The sequence below is a fragment of the Oryzias latipes genome, chromosome 11 (assembly GCF_002234675.1).
Source record: "Oryzias latipes chromosome 11, ASM223467v1".
Classification (NCBI taxonomy): Eukaryota; Metazoa; Chordata; class Actinopteri; order Beloniformes; family Adrianichthyidae; genus Oryzias; species Oryzias latipes.
Genome location: NC_019869.2, coordinates 21,550,568 through 21,577,636, shown reverse-complemented (window position 1 = coordinate 21,577,636; position 27,069 = coordinate 21,550,568). Strand labels below are relative to the sequence as shown.

The 27,069-nt window shown below is 41.9% G+C and overlaps 3 protein-coding genes across 8 annotated transcripts; all 3 read right to left on the bottom strand.

Moving 5' to 3' along the window:
• Positions 1–143: 143 nt before the first annotated feature.
• Positions 144–10,362, bottom strand: LOC105355131 (transmembrane protein 200A). 4 transcript variants are annotated; one of them, XM_020707292.2, is made up of 3 exons: positions 9,912–10,362; positions 8,703–9,688; positions 144–7,903 (listed from the first exon to the last, which is right to left on the bottom strand). In XM_020707292.2, exon 3 carries the CDS (start codon positions 7,851–7,853, stop codon positions 6,681–6,683), a length of 1,173 nt encoding a protein of 390 aa, XP_020562951.1. In that variant the 5' UTR covers positions 7,854–7,903; positions 8,703–9,688; positions 9,912–10,362; the 3' UTR covers positions 144–6,680. The 4 variants fall into 4 exon arrangements, with proteins under 4 accessions (XP_020562951.1, XP_020562953.1, XP_011479477.1 ...); XM_020707294.2 differs by having other exon boundaries at positions 8,703–8,861; XM_011481175.3 differs by having other exon boundaries at positions 8,703–10,362.
• A 446-nt stretch (positions 10,363–10,808) lies between these two features.
• On the bottom strand, positions 10,809–23,967 carry gtf2h4 (general transcription factor IIH subunit 4). The gene is made up of 15 exons (XM_011481174.3): positions 23,611–23,967; positions 23,448–23,492; positions 22,548–22,665; positions 21,308–21,412; positions 19,426–19,557; positions 19,128–19,310; positions 18,360–18,468; positions 17,536–17,604; positions 17,373–17,456; positions 17,119–17,272; positions 16,615–16,745; positions 14,594–14,641; positions 14,426–14,504; positions 13,427–13,488; positions 10,809–12,908 (listed from the first exon to the last, which is right to left on the bottom strand). Exons 3-15 carry the CDS (start codon positions 22,661–22,663, stop codon positions 12,798–12,800), a joined length of 1,383 nt encoding a protein of 460 aa, XP_011479476.1. The 5' UTR covers positions 22,664–22,665; positions 23,448–23,492; positions 23,611–23,967; the 3' UTR covers positions 10,809–12,797.
• A 1,042-nt stretch (positions 23,968–25,009) lies between these two features.
• On the bottom strand, positions 25,010–27,069 carry znrd1 (zinc ribbon domain containing 1). Of its 3 annotated transcripts, none has more exons than XM_004074172.2 (5): positions 26,948–27,069; positions 26,679–26,807; positions 25,901–26,004; positions 25,710–25,819; positions 25,010–25,636 (listed from the first exon to the last, which is right to left on the bottom strand). In XM_004074172.2, exons 2-5 carry the CDS (start codon positions 26,794–26,796, stop codon positions 25,612–25,614), a joined length of 357 nt encoding a protein of 118 aa, XP_004074220.1. In that variant the 5' UTR covers positions 26,797–26,807; positions 26,948–27,069; the 3' UTR covers positions 25,010–25,611. The 3 variants fall into 3 exon arrangements, with proteins under 3 accessions (XP_004074220.1, XP_004074221.1, XP_011479475.1); XM_004074173.4 differs by having other exon boundaries at positions 26,679–26,824; positions 26,948–27,050; XM_011481173.3 differs by having other exon boundaries at positions 26,679–27,047.

Below are 27,069 nucleotides of genomic sequence, written 5' to 3'. Positions count from 1 at the left end.
ATGGTGATCTTTTGCAATAGTCCTTATTGTAAAACTTTGAATTGTGGTTCCATTTTTTTATCATAAATCTGGCCGCCACAAACTGTTCAGAAGTAACTTAGAAAAGAATTAATGCCATTAGTGATGCATTTGGGTCCCAGAAATCAGGGAAACAGACAACTTTATTGAAGACATTCTCAAAATAAATTAAGGAGGTACAAATGCAGGATTTATTTCATAAATATCCAAGTTGGGACCATAAAAATGGGAAAACATCATGCCGAGAGAGCGGATAGATTTAAGATACAGTTAAGGACAGATATAGAACAATCAAAACAGATCACACTGCAAACTATTTGATACTTGCAAAGATTTAAAACCTCATTTTTAGACATTCAGGGTTTGTTACCTTTGAAGTTGTTTTAACTTATCTTTGCCGTGTCCAAGCTTTTCTCAAAATCAGCACAGTTAAGATTTGAGTCAAAATCCATTTGCCTGTACTCTTGACAATAGAAAACCTATATTTTAGACTTCAAGAAGCTAAAATTGCCCTGTCATTTTTCTGCCAGCTTTTTTTTGGCTTTACATCCTTTTGTTGGAGTCATTTGTCTTTTAAATATGCCATTTTAATCTGTTCTGAGTGATTTTTTGTGTAGTCATCTTACAACACCTAGACATAACAGGGCGTAAAAAGAGAAAGACAACTGTGATTCCAATTGATTTAACACGACACTTGTTTTGAACCGTGCGAGGAAACCGAACTGAACTGAAAACCCACACATGCACAGGGAAAACTTGCTGTGACAAAGTAGCGTCAGAGGTTGCAGGACAGCGCCTGAACACCCGCCTCAATTGTTTGTCTTGTCTCTGTTGTCTCACTGGACACATGCACACGCCCAGGCAAAAAAAAAATCATTCACATTTCATATTTTGTTTGATTCTAAGGGTGCACACTTGGTTTTAAACAGAATCTTACTCACCATTTAAGTTTCTCTGCACAAACAGCCAAACCAGAGTATTTGTGCAAATCAGCATACATATCCACAGCAAACAGGAAGTGACTTCATATTTCAGAATTGTTTTTTGCTTTGTTTCCCTGTCTAATTATTTTTTTTCTAACCTATTTCTGTATTTCAATTGTTACTGTTGTTTTTTGTTAAATATTTGTAATTTTGGTGTTATGTTCAAGAATCCTCCAGGTTGGAAGGCAGAAATTTGTTTTAAGGAAGTGTTTGGTGAACTGGCCTGTGGGAGGGGCTAAGCCTTTATAATGGGTGAACGTTTCCCAGTTATGGGGGACCAGTCTGGGTTGCAGTGGTGGCAACAGGCTCTGCCAGAATCAGTTGAATAAATTATTTGATTATTGTAATGGAATCAATAAAATCCGATTGTTTGAAATTTGGAGTCAGCTGGCTTGGTCATCTTATTTTAGGGTGATTTATTTATTCACTGCTAAGAAGAACCCCGTCACACGTGCTAAAAGCATCCACCTAAGAGTCGAACAAGGAACTCTTTTGCTGTGAGAGGACGCGCATCCTGCTTCTGTCAGCTAGGACGATTCAAATTTTTATGACAGCCGGCGATGTTTCTAGAGTTTTTCATTTGAAAGATACAAAGTTAAGACAATAGGTGAGTGAGTAAAACACATTGTGAAGCACGGACTCTGAAACATTAAAGAATGAGCTGAAACTGTGAGCAGGAAAACCTGCCAAATTTAAACCAAAATGCTAATTAAAAAGAAAAAGTACTATATGAGGTTTACTCTTAAACAAAGATAAGATGGGGTAACAGCTAACCGGCTTATATCATGATTTGCAGCATGTTTTGTAGCAGCCTATGTTTTCCTGGCACGACTGCATATTTTCTGAGGAAAATCATTGACAGTGTGATAATGAAAATGGTATTCCCAGTAGAGACAACAGTTCCATGTCCTCACATTCGACTTACTTTCTTAAAGTGAAAATGGTTTATGGTCTTTTTGTAGCATTTTCCTGATGGAGAACATATAATAAGAATATTAAGCTTAAAATTGCGTTTCTGAATATTTCTTTATTCAAATCTTCATGGATCAGGGGCAGACAAATAAATGTTGTTGAAAAAGGTTGTAGTTGTGATGTAGGTGCTCCAGTCAGCAGGCAACAAGCTCCGTGCTCCGCTCCTTTCTGATGCATCCTCTTTCAGACAAATAGATCTATGCACGTCTTCATTTTTCTCGCCTGAGCTGGCATTTGGCTAAAACGGATCGACTGGATAGCTCCTATATTTTTGTTTGCTAATGATAGCATGGGGTTGTGAGGGGCTGCAAGCTAGCAGGAGAGTCAGTAAACAGAGGGATGATGGGAAATGGGGATGTGCTTTCAGAGGGGAATTTCTAAGAAGCTTCTGCTCTGCAGAAACTATGTCCAAAAAACAACACAGGTTTCTGGAGATTGGCTAAAAAACGACATCATGATAATGACAAGAACTTTTTAATAAAAGATGGTCAGAGAGGGACTTTAAATATACTGCTTCTGGTCTGTGCTTTGTTAAACATTTTAGACCAGCAAGCAGAGCAGTTTGTATATGTTTGCCCTTTCTTGGCCTCCTGTTGTGAATTACAGTCCTTCGCTCCTGTTGCAAAGGGGAGAAGTTTCAGTCTGCCAGCTTTATGAGCTGTTAGAAACCCTGCAGGTCTTGGACGACCAATTAAACAAGAAGAAATCAAGAGGAGCTGCATACCAGCCCTGAGGGGACCACAAAACCTAATAAGAAGGGAAAAGTTTGGAAATGCGCAGAAGGCTCTGCTGAGAATAATTACCATGAGAGAAGTTGCCCCCTGCCACTCCACCATGCTGCTAGGGATGATTACAACTGAAAATGTTTCACTGTAGAACAATAGAGGAATTGAAATTGTTTTCATGCTATTTAAGAATGGGTCCTGGTGGCTGCTTGTTGTGAGACCCAAAATCTTCTTTGACGTCTACGTCTACTGAGCAACAGCTGGTTACATGATGTTACCTACCAGGAGCTTATTTTAGCAAATAATTGAAAAGGCAGCCTTCATGAGCTGTATTTGCCTTGAATTAGATTCACAACACAGGCATAGCAGATTAAGGAATTATTGTTCATTAAAGAGAGAAGAAAGGAAAGAGAAAGGAAAAATGACAAATGTCGAGTTCACATTTATCGAATAGGAATAATCTTCAGACTAGAGGTGACTAAACATGTTGGTGACCTTGTGAAGTCACAGTGGAGCTGTTGGGCTTCTCATAACTCTGTTTCAATGAAGAAACTCATACGTTTGAAAAATTTGTGTATAGAAATAATCAGCAAAAGTAGGTCAAAAATCTGTCTAAATTGTACTAACATGGATTAGACTTAAAGGTTAAAGAAAACAGTTGAAGGGCAAGTTTTCACCATGGAAACAAATCTGTTACCATAGAAGGAAGATCTTGGGATATGGAGGTGTGTTGCAGAAATGCTTAGATAAAAAATAACTTGCAAATTTTAAAAGCAAACCCACACTGCAAAATCTGAATCTTCAGAAAGGAAAAAGACCCTTGGTCATACTCAAAACTGACGCACATTAGTGATAAGCCACCCTTACACTTGGAGGAGCCAAAGATATTTTGAAAGCATCATCCCGTCTACGGCATCACTGCTTTCTGGAGAACAATTTTCATTATCCTTGTTTGTAGCAGCACCTTTTCTGACATTCAGTGAACAACGCTAAAGATCAGAATATAGTCAGCTTGTCATGCTAAATGCCTCATTAATCACGGGATAAAGACACAAAGCCCCACCTTCAGACACAACCCTATAGCGAAAAGAAACCTTTCATGGAGTTTTAACGCTGAACTATACCTTTTGGAAGGAAGTTTCTTTTTAGGGTTTGGCACTGCTTTAGTACTGAGTTTGAGCCACAGGTTGGCTTTTCTGAGAGTAGTCTGCATGTTATTAGTCAAATACATTCCCGTAATTATTGAAATATTTGTTGTAAACTGTCAAGCTAACTGTACCTGTACCTGGATTGAACAACAGCTATTGACATAAACAGACTACCCAGAAATAAACAGCAGGAATCGCAATTTGGGACAGGTGGTGTTCAGTTCTGCAGCCATCAGACTGCATGATGGACTACAGGAAAGTGGTCGACCTTCTGCAGATGCAGATCCATAAACCGAAAATTTCAATGCTTTTAGGCAACTATCTGAACATCACAACAAGCTCACTGTGTTATTAGATCATTGGTGAGATTAGACAGCACAGGGGGGCTGCAATGACGATGCTTCACACAGTCTACTGGTTCCTCATCTAGCAACTAAATAAATGGAAACTTCTTGTTATAACACTTTGGTTTGTAATGGAATGAATTTGAACATTTTAACCTGATTTTGAAGAACATCTGCTTGCTTTGTCTGCCTCAAGGTGACATTAAATGGGCTATTTACTGTGGGAATAAACCAAACAGAACTAAATTCAGTTGTTTACAGTTAAACCTCTAATCTGTAAGGAGACACACAGACTGCCTCTGCAAAGCCAGCTGCTTTTCCATTCACACTTTAATGAGCAGAAGAAAAAAAAAGCTTTTAAAGCCTGGAGACATTTATTACAATTACCACCCTAGAAAAACAAGAAACAAACAGCTTTTAGCTCGTGACGAGCTGAACGTGCTACAAAGCTGTTTGTTATGGCTGATGCTTCATTTATAATGTATCTGTTAGCTTTTGTACTGTAGTCCTGTACACTCTGCTTTGGTTTTACCATCTGACTTTTGTTTGGCCTTCAAACAGCGGAAATAAAAAACTGGGCTGATGAACGCTTTGAGCATGATGGACAAAAAAAAATACAGATCACAAAGACTTTGACACTACCACATTATCCATACATATCTATGCTAGAGCACAATTAATTAGCTTTTCTGACGTTTCTCTAGCCAGAGTTTGCATTGTCCAAAACGATGATACATGACACTGTTTCTCACACCCCCAAACAGTAGGTGGCACTATGCACTGGTTTACCATCGGTCTGTACATGGAAAGAAAGAGACAACATGCAAAATTTATATAGAGTTAAATGGAAAAAAAATAATGGTTTCAGATCTAAACCATTGTCAGCAACTCAAGAATAACAAAAGTTATGTCACGGCATTGGCAAATAACACCCTTTAAGAAATCATACCAGATCTGTACTGTTTCAGAGTCCAGTCAACAAGTCCAAATATAAAACAAAGGAATCACAGCAGCCAAACAAACCACACTTTGGAGTAAAGACAACAGATTCTCTGATGTGAGTAGACGCAAAGACACCTGCACTAGAGACAAATGTGATGCAGTGGAGACCAAGTTCAAGCATGTTTAGAGTGCAGTACAGACAAACATGCAGGCAGACAGGAAAGCACAGTGTTGTCATGATTGGTGCTGAGCGCATGAACTCTGAAGAAATAGTTGTAATGCATTCATTTACTGGAGAGTCACCACAAACAACAACAAAAAAGTTTGCATAAGTGTTAAGCTGCATTAAAGTTGCTATTTATTGCATTTGGAGTAAGAATGACATAGTTGTCTGTAGTGGCTGCATTAAAGCTGATTCATCCTCTGTAAGAATAGACGCCATTTTGCATTTCCACATTCAAAACTCTTGCATCTGTGCATCGCTACATACATTTTTTTAAAAGGCTGTTTTTCTACATACAAAATGAGAGTCTATTGAATGCAAGCTGAAAGTTGAAGCAGGTTGAACTTTAAGCAATCAGGGACTCAAATTTGCTAGGGATGTGTGGATCCCTTTTCATTCACAGAAGTGCCAACTGTTTGAAAATTATACATGAAGGAGAAATTAATAATTGCAATTTGCGCCTGTCCAGAATCATATGACACCAAATCTTTTATAAATGGGAAAAGAACAGTGAAAGAAAAGAGCCTGAAGCAAGATTCACAAGATTTACACTGCTTTGACATTTTGCGCCAAGCCTTTTCCAACTGTAGGAGGTGGATATGCACTTGTTTCAGGTAGTGACAGTCCAGTGTGAACATCATATTCAAAGCACAAGAACACTCGTCACATGCCAGGTGTGAACGTAGCATTATTGTGTCATTGGTAACAATCTGCATGGAAGGGAAAGTGATGTAGAAGGTGGAATAGACCAATCTACTGGCATTGAAAGGTCTGATAAGAAGTGCATTCAAATATCCAGCAAATCGTTAAGAAAATCCGTCAAACCATCTGAGCTGAGGAATCTTGTCATTTTTACCATTGTTGTGACTGAAGATACACCACAATGCTTAGAGAATGTGCAGCAGTGAGAATATCCAGCAAGAAGGTTTTTGATGAGCCTCACCCAAAGTATATGATGTCCCAGCGGAAAAAGATGGCTTGTCATGCACAAAGGAGTTCGCAAGACACTTCTGACTGAGTGTGAATCAGCTGTTAGCTGTCACTACACTGTACGACCAGATGTTTTAGTTCAGAAGTGATTTCTCAGAGGAAAAAAAAGATTCATTCTCCTGCAGCTGATGTTTCCATAGAATAGGTCTATTTCATGCACTGCTGCAGAAGTTAAGATGATTCCACCTTGTTTGAATGGATGCTGTTCAGTCCCCTGAATGTCGCAGTGACAGATTCACTGTGAAATATTGCTTTCTGATTGTAAACCGTAGTTTGTGGAGTCTACGAGTATTCTAAATCAAAAATCCAAGTCAGGCAGGTCATCAATGAAGACATTACTGGAAAGGTCCAGAGCCAAAGCTCTTATCCCAGGAAGAACACTGTTGATCTAGCAGCCTGTCCACGGAGTCCTCTTTGTTCTCCAGTTTCAGGTATCGTCTCCCACTTCCAAGGTTCAGACAAGGCCAGCTGCTGTGGGTTTGAGCCTCCTCTGTGATGGTCACACAAACCTGAGAACTGCTTTCTGCTTTGCTCATCTCCAGTTTTTGCAGTGGAACTGGCAGTGGGGGCAGTCTGGTGAAGGCTCTGTAAGGGTTAGTCCTGCAGCTCATGCTGTGGCAGCGCCTGGGCTGGACAGCTGAGACGTTCACCCCATCGCACTCCAGCATAGACATGGAGTTGGTGGAGGCAAGACAGACGTCATAGCTGGGGAGCAAGGCAGCTTGCAGATTGGAGGCGGCTCGTTCAGCAAGCTCCTTGGGTTTACCGATACATTTTGTCTGACTGGTATTCAACAAGTCTGAACTGAAGGATTGGAGGGATGGAGGAGACTCTGTCTCACAGTGGTGGAAAGCTTCAGCCTGCAGAACAGCGCCAGCTGTGGAGCCTCTGGTTTGCAGCGAGGGTTCAGAGCTGGCCAGATGCTGCACACAGAGGCTGACATGAGCAGCAGGCAGACTGCTCACCCACTGATAACGTTTGGCCATGGAGTTGGCGGCCGCCATCTCCCTGAGACCAGCTGAAGGCACGGCTGCAGACACGGAGCAGATGACATTGCGCATCTGAGCCAGGAGCATCTGAGTCTCTCTGTCCCTGTTCTCATACAGGACGGTGTTGGCACAGATGAGGATGAAAAGCCCCACCCCTATGATGATAGGCCCCAGCATCTTCATGCGCTCAGTGTAGAAGAAGTTGCTTGATGACAACAGCCCCTTGGCCCCCAGACTCCAACCAGAATCCTGTGACCCCGGAAGGCAGTCCCCCTCTGTTGTTCCCATCACAGGGGGATTGGATAAGCTGTACGGCCAGTAACTTGCAACAGCCAGGGCAGTTCCAACCGCCACAACCATGATCCCGAGCACTAAGAACGCTCCCGGCAAAGAACGCATACGCAGCTTGCCTTTAATCATCCTATTCTTCTTTTTTCTGCCCCATAAAAAATGTAGGGATCTCCCCTTGCGAGATGCGGTTTTTCCCGCAGTTCCTCTTGGTTCCTTTTCAGTCTTCATGGCCAAAACAATTCAAGACTTTGTGGAGCTGGTCTAGTCATGCCAAAAGCCTGCAGACAGAAGCAGAGTTTAATTTAATCACAGTTATTGACTACGTCTTAAGCGGCTGGACACCACCAAGTTCCTGTTCTGCAGGTAAAAATCTCAACATCAAAAAGACAAAAATGACTCAAAACAAATCCACTAATTCAACTAATGCACATTTTTCTAACCACTATGCTCTGGATGTACCATCAACAAGACAGATCTGGACTGCTGCATGCATCTCTGCCCGAGGCTTTTCATGCTAAAATGAGCAAGACCTTCTGAGAACTTCCTAGTAAAGCTCACTGATCCGCTGTGAGCGAAAATTGTTCGATGACTGACATAACAGATAAATTGACAACCTGAAAGTCTTATCATTTTCAGCTATACTTGCTGTGCTGTTAATTTCAGCTTCTTCTTCACTGCCTCATTCACACATTTTTAACCCTTGAAAGCCTACAAAGTCAAATTTGACCACAGTTTTTTCATATAAATTTCTATTTTTTTTCTTTTCTTTTTTTTTACAAATTAATATTCATTTTCTGGCTATGGTTAAATGCTGCTACCCATAATGAACAAACAAAATGTTGAAAATTTTCTTCAAAGGTTGTTGTTCACCTTTTGGCATATCCTGTCAGGGGTCGCCACAGTGAATCAGCTTTAACCGATCAGTACATTTGGTTTGGCAGAGATTTTTTTTTACACCGGATGCTCTTCCTGACACAACACCGTATTTTATCCGGGCTGGGGACTGGCTCAGGGAGACCCAGACTCAGGCCCCCTTGTGAGTACATAGTTGTAGACAGTAGCGCAAAAGGGTCTTACCAAAGGACCCACACTGGATGAAGCTCGTTGCGCCCCCTGGGAAGTGAATCCTTGTTTCCCACCAATCAGTTCTGCATGCAGCCAACTGAGCCATAAAACCTCAGGTTAAAACTTGCTCATGGGTTCTCCAGAGTTTGTGTTTGCGCCTCTATGAGAAGCCTGAAACAGGGAAATGTGATGTTTCTGCATACGCTGCAGAAAGAGGGACAATGGTTTGTTGCAACCCAATAGAGGGAAGCCCATAAATATTTTTGTCAAGAATCATGAGAATAATTTTGCAACAAAGAACAGATTAAAGCAGATGCACACAAAAAACACAAGATTTCTGTAAAACAGGATTTTTAAAAATTTCAATCTGACTGTAGATAAAAGATCAACTATAAAAGACTCTTAAAACGAGCAGGCTTACATTAATTGTAACAAAAATAATGTGACATGACTGCATTTTGTTAGATTGCAATCATAACCAAGGAATCATCACAGTGTGCATAAAAACATTAAGTTCCTTGCTTAATGTAAATTTATTTGGTCTCCTTGCTTGTTCTCAATCCAATCGGATAACAAAGTATTGGAAAAAATCTGACCCCCCAGTATTTGTGCTCTCACAAAAACCTGTGCCTTTCACATTGACCTTCACAGACCCTCTGATCCACATCAAGTTGACACCCCTTCAAAATAAACATGGGGGTGGGGGTGATTTATGAAATGATGCTCAAGCATCCACGGTGTGTTCTGTCAGGGGTGATCTGTATGCAGGGCACGCAGAGAAGCTGGATCGTGGTGGGCTCTGCCTGGCCAAGCAGCAGCATGCCCGGCAGAGCTCTGCTTCCGCGGCTGTGAGCCAACTTTGACTTCCAGCTGACCAAACACTGACAGCATCAGAGGGGCCACGCATGCGGATGGCTTCCACCTGCTGGACACAGAACCTTCCTCATGTTTGCAGATGCAGATGAGCGGCTCCCTTGTTCCCCAAAGCCTCTCGCTCCCTGGAACCAACAAGTTGTCTGTCACTTGATCGCAATAAAAAGGTGTTTTGGAGCCAGCGACGGGGGCAGGTGGAGCCGACCAGACGGCCACAGACAAGCCTCCCTCATCAGCTGCGGCACCAACGGCTCAGCAAGACACAGAGCAGACAGGCGCGAGCCATCGTCATGCGTAAAAACAATGACAGCCGGCGCACGCCGACCGCTTCACACCACTCAACTTTACCTGGATTCAGGGGACATCGGTTCTGTGCCGAGTCGTGCCAGGCTCCTGAGTCGGCAGCCGGGAAGCGGCGAGGCACCGGGCAGCGGGCTGCAGCATTCTGATGCCGGCTCCACAGCAGGAGATGAGCCGCAGCGTCCGGTCAGCAGACAGCTCCATGCGCTCCTCCTGCTGTCCGACGGGGAACCGGTCTGGGGTCCAGCTGAAGCACCATCCGGACAGTGAGAGCTGCGGACGCTGAACGAGCCAACTGTTGAAGCTCTCTCTCGAACCGCCCAGAACACGTCTGACCCGATGCGGAGGGCGGCGGCACCACTCCTGCCCTGCCTGAGGCGGCCCCTGCGAGCTGGCCCTTACCAGCCACCACCCTCACCAAGAGGATTTGGGCTGTGTAGTCCAGGACTGCTTTTTGTGTGTGTGTGTGTGTGTGTGTGTGTGTGTGTGTGTGTGGGTGTGGGTGTGGGTGTGGGTGTGGGTGTGGGTGTGGGTGTGTGTGTGTGTGTGTGTGTGTGTGTGTGTGTGTGTGTGTGTGTTTGTGAGGTCAGTGAGGGGGCACTGATTACATACCCTAAACTGAATGGGATGCTATCAAAACACATAACCAAAGTGTTGTCTTTCTTAAAAGAGTTCTAACCAAAAGAATTAAATGAAAAATTAGTTTGGCAAATCTGCAATGATAGCAGCAGTTTCTGCAAAAAGTCATGTAAACCATCGAACTATATAGAATGATTGAAGTAAGAAATGCTTGCAAAAAACTTTGTCAAACTTGTATGTAAATGATCTTAATAATGTAATTGGGGGGGAGAAATAAGTTTTAAAAAGCACAAAAATGAAAACAAATGTACTTCTGCCACAATTACCAAAATTGAGTTAATCAAACAATGTCAACAGTAAGTCTCTGGGAATCTTTAATGTCCATTTTAGTATTTTCATCTCGTCTTTTATCTCCTTTCCCACTTCAGTTTTGAACATTTCTCCCTAAGCTTGGAATTGGTTTATTTCAAGCAATCAACAAAAAAAATCCTGATATTATAATCAGGTTCATCCTTTCTCTTTTAAATCCAGTCCAGAACCCAAAGGGGGAAAAAAAATATTTTAGAAATGATTTATTATTTAATTAAAGTGGGTTAAGAGAAAAAGTGAACTAAGAAAAAGACATCGACAAAAGTGAAAATAAAAAATGTTTGAGAAAATTCTCTTGCTCTGTGTTTGCTTAGCTGCTGGACAGGACAAATATGAATAAAAAAAAGGAAAATATGCAACCAACACCAAGTTAAAAGTTTACCTTAAAATAAATGTAATTCAGTTTAATTAAAAGGTGCCAATTCAGCATTCACTGTGGCAGAAAGGCAGGAAGTATTCCCATCCTATGAATGCCCGATGGTTACAGATTGTTATAGTCTAGAGATGTTCAATAACGGTCTGCACAAGTGACCAACAGATTAGATGAGAGAGCTTTTGGAGTCATTCTAATGAGCGTGCAGGAAGACACACTGCGCAGCTGAGTGCTGCAAACGTGGCTGATAATTTGATAAACGGAGAAGACGAGAAGCGTTCATGGAAGTGAATGTCTAGATCAAATTTGAGGAAAAAAGACAAACACAACTGAGAGTTCACAATCGTCACTAAACTCGCTCAGGCTAGTACTTAGCTGCTGTAACTAAATGCCTGTACCCCATTATTTAATGCGTAACTGTTAATCAAGTGGTCTTAAATTGGATACTTTTCAAGTAGTAATTACAAGGATAGATGTAAAGGTGCAAGTTGCTTTGGTATTTAAATTCAAATAAAATAATAGAACATCTGGATTATTATTGGTTCTTTTAAACAGGGGGGGACGGACAAATGTAAATTGTGTTAGAATATGGTGAGGAGTCAAATAATAACCAATGGTGAAACAATGCAGATGCTCCACTGCCATCTAGTGTTTGGGTGTAGATGACCAGGTGATCTACTCCACCTCCACCGACTGTCATATCATAACACACCTACATGTTTCTTTGCGTGTTCATACAACCACAAACGGCCACTTTATCAGGTAAATCTGTCCAGTCATATCAGTTGTAGCCTTACAAGTTTATTTTCTTTCTTGAATTTCTATCTAGCTATGAAAAAAAGTTTTTGCTAGCATGTATATGCTAAATGAAGGTAATTTTGGAGCAGAGATGATTTGATGCCCATTAAGCATTAAGGGGTTACCCACCCTTTAAAGTTGACAATTCTACACTACAATTGTTATAATTGTGTTACAGAGAGCTTTGGGATTGTTCTAATGATGTTTATCGTCGCCTTTCTCCTGATTTTTCCCTCCCTTGTTCATCTTACAAACGACAACAGTCCTCTGAGTGTATCAAAAACCTAAGACTTCCTCCATATTTGAAGTCCAAGGTTTATGTCTAAATTAAATTCGCCAACAAATGTTCCCGAAATATGAGAAAGTGCAGCTGTACGCTTTACTTATAGTTTCATTCACCATGGGTGACTTGTGACAGAATATTTAATTAGCAAAGATTCAAAAGACAGTCTTAGATTTATTCATTGCTGGAAATCCATTGAAGGGTTAAAGAACTATAAAGTTCGACTTTAACTCCAGATTTTCCTGGAAAAACCTCCTTAATGTGAAACTCACAAGTTTAAGATTCCAGACCTTTTCTCTGTTGTTCTCCTCAAGACATTGGATAATGTTGCTGTGATATTATTGCGTCAGTATGTGCAATAATGTGGACTCTTCCTGTTTTTTTTTTTTGCTGTGACTGGACCTCACAGGCTTTTTCAGAGTTCAGTCGTTAAGTTCAAGTCAGATGGGGCTCATCCTGAACTGAGAGCCATCAGAACATCATTCCCCTGCTGACAGGGAATTGATCCCGTGTCTTGCTGGTTGCCTCCTGTCTACGTGTGAGATCGCTGGCGCTTCCAGAACTTCTTGACCTCGCTGTGTCCTTGTGGCGTCACCACCATCGCTCGATGAGAAGCATCCTGCCAGACCAGGCAGCCCAGACCCTGCGCCAAAGCAAGAGCCACTTTAGTGAGAAGGAACAGCCTCTGCTCAGCACCAACAAACAAAGTGGATACTATTTCAGTAAAACATGGGACCCAACAACAACAGTCATCGATGAAGGCAGAGCAGCAGTGAGGGTTACATCTGCGTTTCTAATCTCCGGTCATCCGTCCTTTGATTGGTTGTTCATGACACATATTTTTGCACTTTTTTAAATTTAGCCATCTTTTTTGAAAAAGGCAACAGACTGTCTCAAACTGCCACAAATGCTGCTGCACACTTTCTTTACGGACCCCTACAGCCTGTTAATAGGTTCCTTATTCAGCAGCATTACTGCAGCAAGACTTTTCCTTCTTAACCCCAGTTTAAAGCTGCTCCCCTCAGAGTCCCCAAATACACTGAACATGATCTGCAGCGCACATGGATCAGCTTACATATTAAACATGAAAATATGCAGAACAATAAACCATAAGTGGTTTCGGTGAGACATGTTTTTTTTTTGTAATAACGAGAGTCAAACCTGGGCTCTGTCCCGCAGCACCTCAAAGTCAGCCTGGGACAGGAACTGGTTATAGAGAACTCCTGCAGGAGACAAAGAGGAGAACCGTGATGACAAGAAAGCAGACCACAGACTCGGAGCGGTGACCAGACTGCAGAGTCACAAATCCTTTTTCCTCATTTCAAACAATATTCTACAGATGCGATAGAGATGAATCAGTAAAACTCACAAACAGTATTAGTTCTTTTTTTTTTTTTTTTTTAAATCTTTGTTGCCTACATCTTTTTTATTTTTTGTAGCTAGCTTTGGGAGTTCGCAAGTAAGAATTTCATTGCAGTGTTGCTACACAGATGACAGTAAACTTGATAGAGGATCCCAACTCCTGGCATGTAAATGGTTAATGCTGTTCTTAAATAACTCACTTCCACCCTTAGGAGAACAGAATTCTAGTTGACTGGTCTTGTAATCTGTGACAGATTTGTTGGTCTCCTCATCGTCTTGAGAGTTTTTGCCCCTCAGGTCGCTTCATTCCCCTCATTCTCTGGATTTCAGCGGAACTCACACTTCAGTGGTCATCCACTACTTTTCACTGGGCCAGTCTGTGATGGATTTGTTGTAGAAATCTCGTTTAAAAACGTTTTTATAGCCAGGTGTTTGACACAATATGAGACTCAGCTCTGCTTTTGTGTTTTCTTTTTGTCGGTCCGGCCAAAGCATGGATGTCACGGCTCCCCCGCTGCCACACCCTCACCACCAGGCAGAGAACAAGCAGGACACCAGTTCACAGGCGCCCTGCTGACGGGTCAGAACCTCTGCTGAAGGGACAAAGCTACAAAGGATTTCCGGACAAACTTTCCTTCCATCTTCCTTTGATTCTACTCCGACGTTCAACACATAGACTGAAAATTGAGATATTTATTTAATTGCAACCTACACTTAAAATTCCTTTTGAACAGAGTTAAGACCCCGCCCCCATGCACACGTTTAGCCAGGCTCACATCCGCCGGCGGAGCTGCTCACCTTCGGTGAACTGCAGCCGGTCTCTCTCCAGCTCCCACAGCCGGATCTGGTCAGTTATGGTTGGAGGCAGAGCAGGGCTCTGAAGGACAACAGTTAAGGGAGGAGGAAGCTTTCGTCAGATTAAGCAGATCCCCCCCAGGAAGGGCAGCACAGATGGTGAGGCTGTACCTGTTTGAGCATGACAGGGTGGGCTCTGGTCCTCAAGAAGTGGATGATCTGAACAGAGGAGGACAGCCAACAGACACAGTTATTGGTCATAGGTGCACAGCAAGACTGGACCGGCTCATAATCTTGAACCATAATTATATTTATGTCATCTTGTTTAAGAAGAACTTGAACTTAAGTACATAAATAGACATGTCTCATTAAAATGTCTCAGCAAAAGTGTCCTTCAAGAAGGAACATCTCCTTGTTTAAATTCCTTCTAAACCAGAATGGCACTGACAAAAGATCACAATAACCAAATTTAATGTAAATCAAGTAAATCTGATTTGACAAGAGTCAAAACAGAAGGCAAACAAGAGGGTTTGTAACCTTTTAAATATAATTTTAAAAAAACAGAGTCCCCCACTTGATAAATTAGTGCTGTGGCGCCAACACCCAGGAGTAAAACCCTTTCAAGGCGCAATGGGCCTAAATCTAAAGTAAGGCCCTCTTACATGCAGTAAAAGCAGCACAGCAGAGGTGGAGGTCTCCATGACGCCAGTTTTTTAAGTGGGCTTCTTGTTTGGCACAAAAAGAAATTGCGTGAAAGAACATAGGTGAAAGACTTTTGGTGTTATATAAAAAAAGTGAAAAGATTGCAGAAAACACCTAAAATTGATGAAGATTCCTGGACAGTTGAAACTCATTCCAGAAGCAGTTTTTTATTAAATCGAGCTAAAAAAAAAAAAAAATTCTGCTCAGCTTTGTTTTTCAGTCTGCGAGGAATAAACCGCATCCACTGCTATCTGGTACAAACAGCCTTTGCAAACAAGGAACCAGCCTACTTTGCAAACCAAAACACACTTTTTAAAGACTAGATACCCTGGTATTATGTCATCCAAATAGTTTAGGATATAAGTTTAAGATAACAGGAACTATTTTTTTTCTCAAAACTGGCTAATGTTTTTTTAAGAAAAATGTCAATTTTGGGGGGAGATTTTATTAAAAATCAGACTGACAACAGGATGCAATAGACTGATTAGGAGTTCGTTATGTCAGTGTTTTTCAACCAGTGTGCCGCGGCACACTAGTGTGCCGTGGGAGATGGTCAAGTGTGCCGTGGGAAATTGTCCTCATTAACTGATCTAAAAACATTTCCCATCTCCAGGAGTGTTCATCCAAACAGTCATCCAGTGTTCATCCAAACAGGCCCTGATAAAACACTGAGTAGTTAGGAATATAAAAGATGTAAAATACATTTTCTTTGCGTTTATTTTATTTTATTAAAGACATTTTGATAAGAATGACGGTACAGTACCGCGATTCAGCTGCACCTTCGGCTGTATTTGGGAAAAGTCCCGTCCCTTTGACTGTCTCCACCAATCATTCTTGGGGAGCTTAATCACATGTCATCAGTCTGACCAATCAGAAGTGGTTAAAGTCTTCACTTCCTTGTCCCGATTTAGCTCGTAAAGTCGCTCAGTTCTAACTAAAATACAAGCTAAAGCTCGTCTTTAGCTGTGTAGCTTTGCACAGAATCCGGTATCAGACCGTGGAACAAGTGAACAAAACAATGAAGCTCCGAAAACCGATCTCCAGCCGTTTTATGCACTACATCTCCCATGATGCATTGGGTCATGAGATTGACAGCGCACAAGGAGATTTGTTGTTAAACGTCTTGAAACAACGAACACACATCAATCTGTTTTTAAATCTTCTAACTTAACTTTTATTGCATTTTTTAGAAAAAAAACAGCTGCAGTTTCCAGCTATTTCTGACACAATTTTCTCAAAAATGCATGTGAGATTGTGGAGGGACTGTAGATCAATACAGACCTATGAGTTTCTCTTTTTTTTTTTTTTTGGTTGCTGGTGTGCCGCGGGATTTTTTTTAAGGTTAAAGTGTGCCGTGGCTCAGAAAAGGTTGAAAAACACTGCGTTATGTGAAGTAAGTCAAACTAAGTCACAGTCCAAACCGTTTGAATCAAGTACTAGCTTTCAGACCTGTAGACGGCAGGTTTTTACGCCCTGCTTCTCGCCGTTACCTGCTGTGCTGTGATGCCATTGGCGATCGCCTGCTGCACCGACTCCCTCGTCAGATGAGCTACGACCACGTTGGGGAAGCGGTAGAGCATCTCACTGAAGAGGGCCACCAGAGCAATTTGGAGTTCGGAATCTGAGCGGGGAACAGAATTGGGTCAGAACTTAAGGGTCGCGAGTCGACAGAAAGGACGGGAAGCCCGCATGAGCGCAGGGCTGAGCTGATCACGTAAAGACTAATGGTCACAAGTGTGCTAAAGAGCCTTCTCTGCAACTTTGACTTAGGACAACATCATTTGTACAAAATTTCTCTATGTTTGAGCTGCCATTTGAGATACTTAATTTTTGATTGGAAGGATGTATTTCTGGTAGCATTAATAAAATAAACCTTTTACTTAGTTGATTTTGCCTCCCCAAAGTTTTTAGTTTCCTACCATCCTTCCCCTCAGATCGGTTACCCCTAATCCTCATCCTATTCATTCAGCACAGAGCAATTCAGTTTTAAGTACTTGTGTACGCGTAGATCCGATAATTGGTTTCCACAACGATAAACCCCGCGTCTCCAGTTCCGGGAGTGTTCGTCATGTTGGAGGGGGAGTTGCTGGAGACTCCAGCTGCCAGTGTGATGGCCAGTCTGGTGGGGTAATAGCGCCGGGACTTCCTCTGACGACACAGAATCCAACCGTCATGTCAGAACTGCTACTTTACCAATAAAGGAGCATTTCTTCTAAAGGAGGGTGGTAGGGGTTTTATGTGGCCTTACCTTCCTCTGGAAGACCAGTCCAAACTCACGCAGATGCTGCAAAAACGTGAGTAGAGACTCGCTCATGCCTTCCACCGAGTAATCCTGACAAACACACAACAAGACACATGGCTGTAACGCTGCTAACGTTCATGTCTCCACGCGCCGACTGTGCTGCACTCACTCTGCCAAGCGTGGAGAAGCTGAGCTGGAACAAGAAGGACAAAATCTCCACAAGCTCCATTCCCCGAGACTGAAAAACACAGAACAAGTGCCATCATGTCCCAACTTAAAAAAAAATACACTTGTTTCACTGCAATCATTTTTGCACATAAACAGCTCCAGAGAATACAGGAGGCAGACCTTTTAAGCATCTGGTTCTTCTTCTGTGAAACAGACGCCTTCTATGCCGTAATATCTAAAACTGTGTTACATTTAACTTCAGCTCTGTTCCCTTCACACTTGAATCTAAGATCAACCACAACATTGGGAACTTCCACCCAAAAATGTACAAACTATAAATGGGAACTGTGCCTACAGACCTAAATGGTGAATGTAGTTCCCTCCTCCTCTCCCCTTCATTTTAACTGCTTTAGATAGAAAGCTGCACTTTCCATCTTTTGCCTCAGTGTTTGTTTCTGTACTGCATTTAGTTTTTCATCTATTTTTTTCCCCATCACTGTTATTTGCAGTGCTTCCACAGTTGGATCGTCTCCCTTGGAGTCGGCTGCTGTAAATCTACCTGGATCACCACCTTTTCGTGGGGGACACTGGGTTTCCCCCCTGGGATGCTGCACTCCACTGGCTGTGCATCAACTCTCAGAGGAGAAGGAGGTTTCAACTATTAGCATGTCCACCCACTGACTTAGTTTGGCTTTCCGTGCTCAGCCGGATGTATAATGTTTACCTCCATGGGCTCTAGGGGAGGGAGGTATGGGAGTAGGGGGGTGTCGATTTTTAAAATCAATTATTTACATTACAAAAACATTACTTATCTAGTCAAAGTACCTGAGCAGTGTTCAGGTACTGCAGGGTGAGGTACCACAGCTGAGAGGCGGTGTCCAGCAGCAGGAACTGGAACCCAGCTGAGGTGATGTATGGTGCCTCCCCAGCCTCGCTGCCAATTAGGAGAAAATGAGGCAGGTAAAAAATGAGACCTACACACAGGTTTCCTGTAAATCTTCCTCTTGTTCTGCAGTATGTCAGTGAATGCAGTCTTTGCTGTGATCCCATCTCCTTTACTTTCATTACCTTTTTCCCGTTTTTAACTCCAGATTTAGCAGAAACCACAGCCTCTGCCAACAATCAGGTCTAATATGCTGACATGACACAACTGACATATCTAAGAGGAGATACAAAGCTGATTTTTCCACAAATTCCTCCCTAAAACCAAAATCCTGCAAAAACAATAGCATTTTTCTGTTTTTATGGTCACATCAGAGCCACATAAAGGCATGAACACACATCAGTGACTTCTCTGCAAAAGCACCAAAATCCACACCCTTAAGAAATTAAATCCTAAAGGTTTTGACCAGGTTTGGTGAACTGGAGAGGTTCTTCTGTTTATTTCTCTTTTTGTTTTTTAATATCTAGGTTTGTTTTCTTCTCTGAGTAATTTGTTATTTGGTCTAAAATTGACATTTCTAAATGTATTCAGCTTCAGTGCGTCTCATCAGCTGCAGAGGAGATGTGCATTCGATGGCAGCACATTATAAAGTGTGGCGTATTAGATGAGGAAGACCCTGGTGGGAAGGCGGCTAAGAAACGACTCTGTACCTTTTCATGAGGCCCGCCTGGACCAACAGCTGGGCCAAGTCCTGGCTGACGGCGCTGGGAGAACCCACCATGAACTGCAGAATGACCTCCCAGCGCTCCATGGCATAGCGGTCGAGGCTCTCGATGTCCCTGGCATGACGGTCAGGGCCCAGAATGATGCCCTCATCTGCCCATACCTTACCCCTGTGGGCGATGCACAAAAAAGTCACAACACGTGCCAACGTTCATTTTTTCTTTCCGATTTGTTGACCACGCTGATCTCATTCCGACAGCGTGGAGGGCGGTGAGGGGAACGCACCCGCCCAGAAGAGCTATCCTCAGGTTATCTTTGAAGACTGGATTCAGGATGTATCCCTGCAGACCCCCCTGCAGCTGCTGACTGTGCCACAAACGGAGGCCCGTCAGAACCGAGACACATTCGTCATGATCCCTGAAAAAAGAAGCCAAACTTAGCAGCTGCACCGTCAGATCCAGGCTTTAGCACACAATCAGCCTCGGCACAAGCAGCAGCAGAAGAGAAAACCAAGAAACGCTCAATAAAAACCCTGAAACAGCACCGAAGTTTCAGGCTTTCTTTGTTATAAATAATAAGTCTATCTCTAGAGGAGTTTTCTCTGGGGGGTATTCCAGAAAGCAGGTTATGCTAGCTCCCACGATAAGTTTGAGGCTAAGGAAGTTGATAACCTCAGCTTTCGGTTCCAGAAATGGAGGTATGTTTCAGGGTAGGTCAAGTTGCCATGGCAACTCATGCTCTGAACATAACCTGGTCTGGAGCAGGTTTAGTTGAAGGTTAGTTTGTTTACAGAGAGGTGAAGCAGCATGACGTGTCCATTTGAAGATGATTTAGTGGATGAAGAAGCTCAGATAATACTTTTTCCACCATGAGAGGATGATAAGACCACATATGGATGTTGGAAAGAGAAACATTTTTACTTTGATCTAACTTAATTATTTGCTTCAGTTAAGATAAATCGTTTTTTGTTAGGTCACCATAAAAATAACACGTAGTTTTCAAACAATTATTTTCCTTTCATTCAAATTAATTCAATTAAGTAGGTGTAACTTTGGTGCTGCCGTTAGATCAGCACCGCAAGGTATTCTGGGATATCATTCCCTTTGCCTGTCTGGACGGATTTGGGTTTAAGTGTGGGTTTTTGACAGAATGTGTTTAGTTGTCTAACTATTTTACTCTGTTTTGCCGAGTTATTTTGTCCTACTCTGCTTACGTCTCTGCACCATGAGTGAGAGGGAGGGAGAGGATGATGAGTTTATATAGCACCCCTACGACTCACGCTTGTAATGACAATGATGGAAAATTCTTTATTGGACTTTTGCACTCCGTGTATTTTTTTCCGTCCTTTTTATTGTTATAAAAATGAGCATATCTGCCGGCTCAAACTTAGACATATGAAAGTTCAAGAAATATAAGTAATTAAGATTGAAAAAAGATTAATGGAGTAATGTGATATTTAGCTAGATGAATACGTAAAAATTGAGTTGTATAAACAATTATTGAGTTTTATAGACGCAAGAAATTAGGTTGAATACATTTAACTAATTTATTTGTTACTAATAGAAGAAATTTATTTAAGATTATATATAAATATGCGTCACAAGGAAAATGGAAACAAGATCAGAAACTTTGTTATTTTTCTCCAAGCAGAAACTCTTTTTTTTGCTGATGCAGCCGTGTTACTTTTTTGATGGACTTATAATTTCTATCCGCCGTCATTAAAATCTCAGACTCCGTCTCACTTCCGTCTCAAGTGTACCGCTTTTTTTTTCTCCACGCGTTTCCATGGTGACTCCAGAAATCGGCCATCTATTGAGAATGTCTTTATGTACCTCCTGTGCACGAGCATTAACCCAGGGTTACCAAGTCGAGCGTAATTACACTTACTCATATCCGGTCTTTTGGAACCGACATACCCAGAGTAAGCAAGTTTAGGCGGATTTCAGCCAGAGTTCAGGCTTAAAGTCTGGCTAGTTTAAACATGCTTCCTGGAATATCCCCCTGGTTCTGTCGGTTTGCTCAGTTTGCTCTCGTTGAACCACAGCAGTGATGGCTGCTGAGCACTTAAAGCGCCAGCAGGAGGCGCTGCAACAGCAGCTTCCTAAAAGCAGCTTTTGTGCTCCTGACCGTTCAAAATTGTAGATCAGGGAGAACATGGGAGCCTCACCTCTGTCCATCCTTCCTCACCCACAGGGCGACAGCTGCTTGAGGGAGGGGCTGCTCCAAAAACAGCATCCGCATCACATAGTTCTTAGCCAGCAAGGGGAGCTCTCTGCAGAGAAAGGGCCAACACAAAGCAGATGAGATCACCCTGTGGTAAATATTCAGACTATCCTTAATTTTATTATATATCATGGCCCTAAATGACCTTTTTTGGTTACTAGATGGGGTCCCCAGTAACTAGTCTACCAGCCAAGTTAGATTTCTACTAGCCAAACATTTCTCTGGAAAAATAAGTTATGTATTTGAAAGAAACACATTTATTCCATTTTTTATAAAGTTTCAGTTGATGATAATTTTCTCTTGAAAACACTAATTAAAAGTGTATTCTTATGTCAGGTTGTATAATATACCGAAATGTAATGCACCTCTGTTGCACTATTGTATTTCTTTTTACTTGTTCTGATCACTGTGTCTATGTTTTTGGCTCATTACTGTTTATTTTATTATTATTCTTAAGTGTTGTATGTGACACATTGGCACTGCAGCAAATTCCTAGTCTGTGAAACTGTTGTGTTCCGTTCACTGACATGGCAATAAAAATCCCTCTGAATCTGAATCTGAATCTTAACAAAAGACACTTCTGATCTCTGAACCTTTTTATAAACACATTCCTTTCTTTAAAGCACCAAATTTCTAATGTTTATTTCTAGTCATGGTCATTTGTGTTGCGGCTCATGTGACTTAACTCTGCGCAAAAAAAGTCAGAATTAAATGTTTGAACCAATTTGAGATGGGTGTTTGTTGAAGCTAAGTGTGGAGTGAGGCAGAGACTTAAAAGTCATAGTTGTGACTTTGACCCACCCTGTCAGAGATGCAGAACAATGCCTCACCTTTTTAAGTGGTTAGTCAAATTGGTTTTCTGGGCAGGTGGTAATCTAGAGCCCTGATTATATATAATGTAAAATTTTATAATAAAAGTAAAATGTCAAGGAGGTTAGGTATTGCTTTTTTATGAGAATGTAAAGTTCAATCTTGGCATTTGGTGGATTTGAAACTTATGTTTATAAAATACAGATGTGGTAGGTAACTTTTATTCTCTTTTTATGCATCTTCTAGCCTTATCAGGCATAGCGCTACAAACTGCAAACAGGAGGTAGTCCGAAATGTTTAGAAATATCATGCATTCCAGCAGGAATTTTAATGTGCTCAAGAGAGACGCCGTCTTTTGGATATGGAGCTGGTACCTGCACACAGCCAGGCAGGTAGCTGGGTGATTGTAAAGGCGGTCCAGGACGTCCGGGCCCAGCTCTCTCAGGTACTCGTGCAGGTTTTTGCACTGCAGCTGGACACGCAGCTTCATCCCTGCAACAAGACACCAAGACCACAGACGGATGGATCATTTGATTGGCATGTCACCAGATAGACGGACAGATATGCAAATTAGGTTTTGCCAAGTTTGTTGTTCTGTGAAATACTTGTACCACATGAGACATTCAAACAGTTACATTCTGGCAGACTGAATAGTTCTGTCAGACACAGGACGATAACTCCTCAGATTTGATTATGTGCCCAAAATGTTCCTCAGACACATAAGAAAATATAAAGATGTTGAATTGCTTTTTTGTGTCAAACTATAACAGAAATGCAAAACCTTTAGTCAAATGTGGAGATATTGTGTGTTCTCTTAAGGGAACATACAGATTCTAACAGACTAGGCCTTAATTGTCTGTAAATTATCTTGATTTTATGATATCTCATAAAAACCCACTGCAGATATTGGAGAAAAGGTGATCATCTTGTATCGTTCCTCCTACATTATCATTTATATTCTGCTCTTGCTTGCTATAAAATACAGAAAAAATGAACAACAAAAACATTTAAAATAAGGTTTTTAATACCTTATTTAATCAATTGCACCCAAGCTCGTGGGGGGCATTTAAAACATCAAAGTTAACAATCCAGTATGTCAGAATTTGAGGCATTTAATTGGTGCCAAAATAAATACTCCACTTAGAAGTAATGTACTGTTGTTTATTATTACAAATTACTAATACGATTGTTTTGTTATTATTATTATTGTTATTATTATTGCAAAGTAACAACATTTCAGTCTGATCCTGTTGTGTTTGAATCCAGTTACTTACTCCGGTTCTGATCTTATCACAGCAGGTTCTGAATCTTCGCCGATTCTGAGGAAGCAAAAAAGATCAAAGGAAACATAAAACAGAACTCAGGCACGCGGACCGAACCTGTGGGGAGCTGCTGGATCTCAAAACAAAGTCACAATAAACTAAGATTCATTACAACATCAGTGAAGCAAACTCGGATGCTAGTCGACAGCCATGTTGTTGTGACGTAACAACAAAGCGAGCTTTCATTGGTCTAAATCTTTTTTATTTGTTGGTAAGGCAGCTATAGTGCGCCCTCTGGTGGTTTGTAGCAGCAGTGCGTTTCTGCTCAGTTTATTTCCATCCTTTGAAACGGAAGTTGCAAATTTTACTATCTTAGAAAAAATAATTCACAATAGTAAACTATATCTCTTCTCCTACCTGAAATTACAATTTGATCACCTTTTTGGTTTGCTTATTTCATTGGTGCTGGTGTGAAAATTATCTTTTGTTTTTTTTCAGTGCAACATGTACAAGATATAGCAAAAAACCTGCACAAGTCATGTTCTCTGATAAAAAATATACATTTTTAAAAGATTTTGACCCAGCTCCACAGATGCCTCTACAGCGCCACCAAACGTTTACTCTCTCAAGGCTACTTTCTTACCTAGCCGAGGTCACTAAGCCTTTTTTAAAACCTAAAGAATCACATCATGCATATTCAAACACATGGGGCTTTCACCCTTCAGCTTTGTGGCTTTTTTGTATGATCTCAGAATCATTTAAAACAGATAAAAAATGTAAAGAAAAAAAAACAAACTTGTTTCTTTTCCAAAGTTAAGTCTCCCACAAGCCAGGACTTAAACTGTGTAAAACTGCTTGAAAGCCTGGGCTGGACCAGAATTAAATAAAAAAAATCTCAATGATATTGGCGGGGGTTAAATAAACTTGGTTTTTGGACATCAACACACTTTTTTTTTTAGCCGGATCAGTCAACAAAATACAATTGTTACTATGGCCTATCACCTTAGCATTCATGTTGACTCAAAAGGTCACTCAAAGGTCATTTACCTCTATGGCATCACTGCAGATGAAGAGTTTTTGTAAGAGTTTACTTTTATGCCAAATAGCTTGCCTGCTTGTGCATCTCCTGTGGATAATAGATGAGGGGGGCAGTTATTAAAAAGGCTTTAGAGAGAGATTGGGGGGGGGGGGGGGGTATAGGTATGATGGAGAGCTACTGAGGCCCAGGAGGACCAAACTAGACCAAGGAGGTTGAACTGTTTTTTTCTAAATGCTGCTGGCAACTTAACAGGGCAGTTGTGGTGCAGAAGTAGAGCGGTCAACCCCTGATCAAGAGGTTGCAGGTTTAATTCCCACCCTACCCGCCCATGTGTCCAAGGTTAAGACACTGAACCCCACCTTGCTTCTGGGGGTTATAGGTTGGCAACATGGTTTGGTAGCTGAGCCACAATCAGTGTGTGTGTTCATGGGTGAATGGAACTGTGACTGTAAAATGCTCCAAGAAGATAGTTAAGGGGCTAAATAAGTATACGCCGTTTACCATTCTGCTTCAATAAATCAACAAAAAGAACATGTCAGATACCAAGAGCGTTCTTTATCATTTAAAGAACAATTTAACAGCCATGTGAGATGTAAGTTGAAGCCTTACTGGATACAACAGTTCAAATTTGGTAGAATACTTTATAAAAACATAGGATGACAGTTTTCTGGTCTTTGACAAGAGTTTTAAAGAAATTAATCAAACTATAAAGAGATCATTTTCTGAGAAAATGCGCGCAAGTACTAACAGCTGTCCAGTTGAGAATCAGGGTATGCTTCAGGAAAAATAAATATAAACAGCTGATACAGTTTTATTGTTTCTGGTTAGTTTGCTGAGTTGCTGTCCTGCTCCTTCACTTTAGTTGACTTGTGTAAAATGTATACCTGATTGTCCTGAGCCTCCGTGGCTGCAGTTTAAATCTGAGACATCGATTCCTGTTTTTTTTCTTGTAGAGTCCCGATGAACTGACCAGTGTCATGTGTGACAAAGGTGGAGAGGACCAACACGTGCACCAGAACATGCACAAGTTCAGTTTAACAAACAGAAACAGCTCATCACTACAAAAAAGCAGCTCCCTGGATCAAAACAGAACCAGAGTTGAGGTGATTGTGATCAGATAGTAAGCAAAAGCTTTTCTCAGGAGTCCTCCTTTTCCTGGAACCTGAAACAAGACAAAGACCGGTCAGCTCCAGAACCGTACAGCAGGACAGGAGGGTCACGCTGACGCCACCTACCTGCAGTGGATGCAGGTGAAGAAGACCGTCTGTCCTTCATCTGCAGATCTCATCTGCCTAGTGTGGTAGATCATGCCTTCCTTATTGCAGCGAGTGCAGCGTCGGTCAATCTGCAAGCAAGGCAAGAAGCAAACCGTGAGGCGTTACCGCGACAACGAACGCTCCACTGCTGAGCGGACGGCTGCTTTTACCACAGGGCCCTTCAGCTCTGAGTTCTCCTCATCCTCCAGAGCCAGCAAGGTCTGCTCAGCGGGGTTGAAGATAACCCCAGACTGAATTTCTCTTCCCAAGAACTCTGCAGAGCAAAAGCAGCACAGTTAGAGGATTGGACAGATTAGACCTGTTAGAGAGACATCAGGAGAACCCTTTTGTCAGTGCAGACTGGCTCAAATAATTTCATGAAAGCATTAAGAGTAACTTTCAGCAACAGAGTTCTTCTGAATCCTCAACATCCTTCCCATGACCTGTGATAGTGTCACGTGGTAAAGGACACATGTATGAGCTGCCAGTGGATCTCCAACCCCAATATGAGGCCTTCCCAGGGAGGAGGAGTGAGCCCAGCAGAGGTTACTGTCTCATCACTGCTCCACAGACCGGCTGAGGAAGAAATTCAATGACTGATGTTGATCATATGCTAAATTGATTTGTCTGAAATGTTTCATTTGAGCAGTTTTAGGTGGTTGCTTTTTATTTCCCATTCTTGTTAAAGCATACTAGTCATTAAGAAAGGAGGGCAGTCAAATCAGAGAAACTAAAAAATCAAGGAAGAACTTACACATAATGTGAACTTAAAGGTAGTTGCTGATCAAAAACAAATAAAAAATGGAGGGAAATGTCAGACTGAGTGCCTCATTTTCAGTAAACCGGTAGTTTTGACTGTACTCTTGGTGCTTAAAAGCCATTCGGTTCTTGAGGGACATGAACCAGCAGCAGAGCAGGCAGACTCTCATGGCGGCGTGGACCGCTTACCTGTCACGGGCGTGCAGAGACAGCAGCGAGGGCAGCGCACCGTGTCGGACAGTCCTGGCAACGGCAGGACGCTGCCACAATCCTGACAGAAGTTGGGGTCGCGGCCGTTTGAAGACATTTGCTCTGGTTCTGAGGAAGCGCGGCGGCTATGTTCAGAGCACGTGACACAACAACAGTCCGACAGACAGATAGCTAACACATCATGCTAACTTGCAGGCACGTGGGTGGGCGCGCGCGGGCTCTCGGAGGAGTGATTTGAGGATAATTACCTGATCGATGGCTGTTTGCACAAAAACAGACAATAATTTACTTTCTCCTCGCCCGCATTGGGTGTTGTTGTGCGCTCTTCTTCTTCATGTTAACTAGAAGATGGTAATGTCACGTAAACACG

Excerpts from the sequence above, each read along its gene's own strand:
- gtf2h4 (XM_011481174.3), bottom strand. The coding sequence starts at position 22,663 with ATGAAGCTGCGTGTCCAGCTGCAGTGCAAAAACCTGCACGAGTACCTG. Across the intron at positions 17,605-18,359 it reads AGTACCTGAACACTGCTCAG|TCTCGGGGAATGGAGCTTGT; the intron begins GTACTTTGACTA and ends TGTGTTTTTCAG. Across the intron at positions 16,746-17,118 it reads TCGGATCTACGCGTACACAA|ATTCCGAACTCCAAATTGCT; the intron begins GTACTTAAAACT and ends TTCCCCGCTCAG.
- LOC105355131 (XM_011481175.3), bottom strand. The coding sequence starts at position 7,853 with ATGAAGACTGAAAAGGAACCAAGAGGAACTGCGGGAAAAACCGCATCT.
- znrd1 (XM_004074172.2), bottom strand. The coding sequence starts at position 26,796 with ATGTCTTCAAACGGCCGCGACCCCAACTTCTGTCAGGATTGTGGCAGC. Across the intron at positions 25,820-25,900 it reads CAGAGCTGAAGGGCCCTGTG|ATTGACCGACGCTGCACTCG; the intron begins GTAAAAGCAGCC and ends CCTTGCTTGCAG. Across the intron at positions 25,637-25,709 it reads TTCACCTGCATCCACTGCAG|GTTCCAGGAAAAGGAGGACT; the intron begins GTAGGTGGCGTC and ends GTCTTGTTTCAG.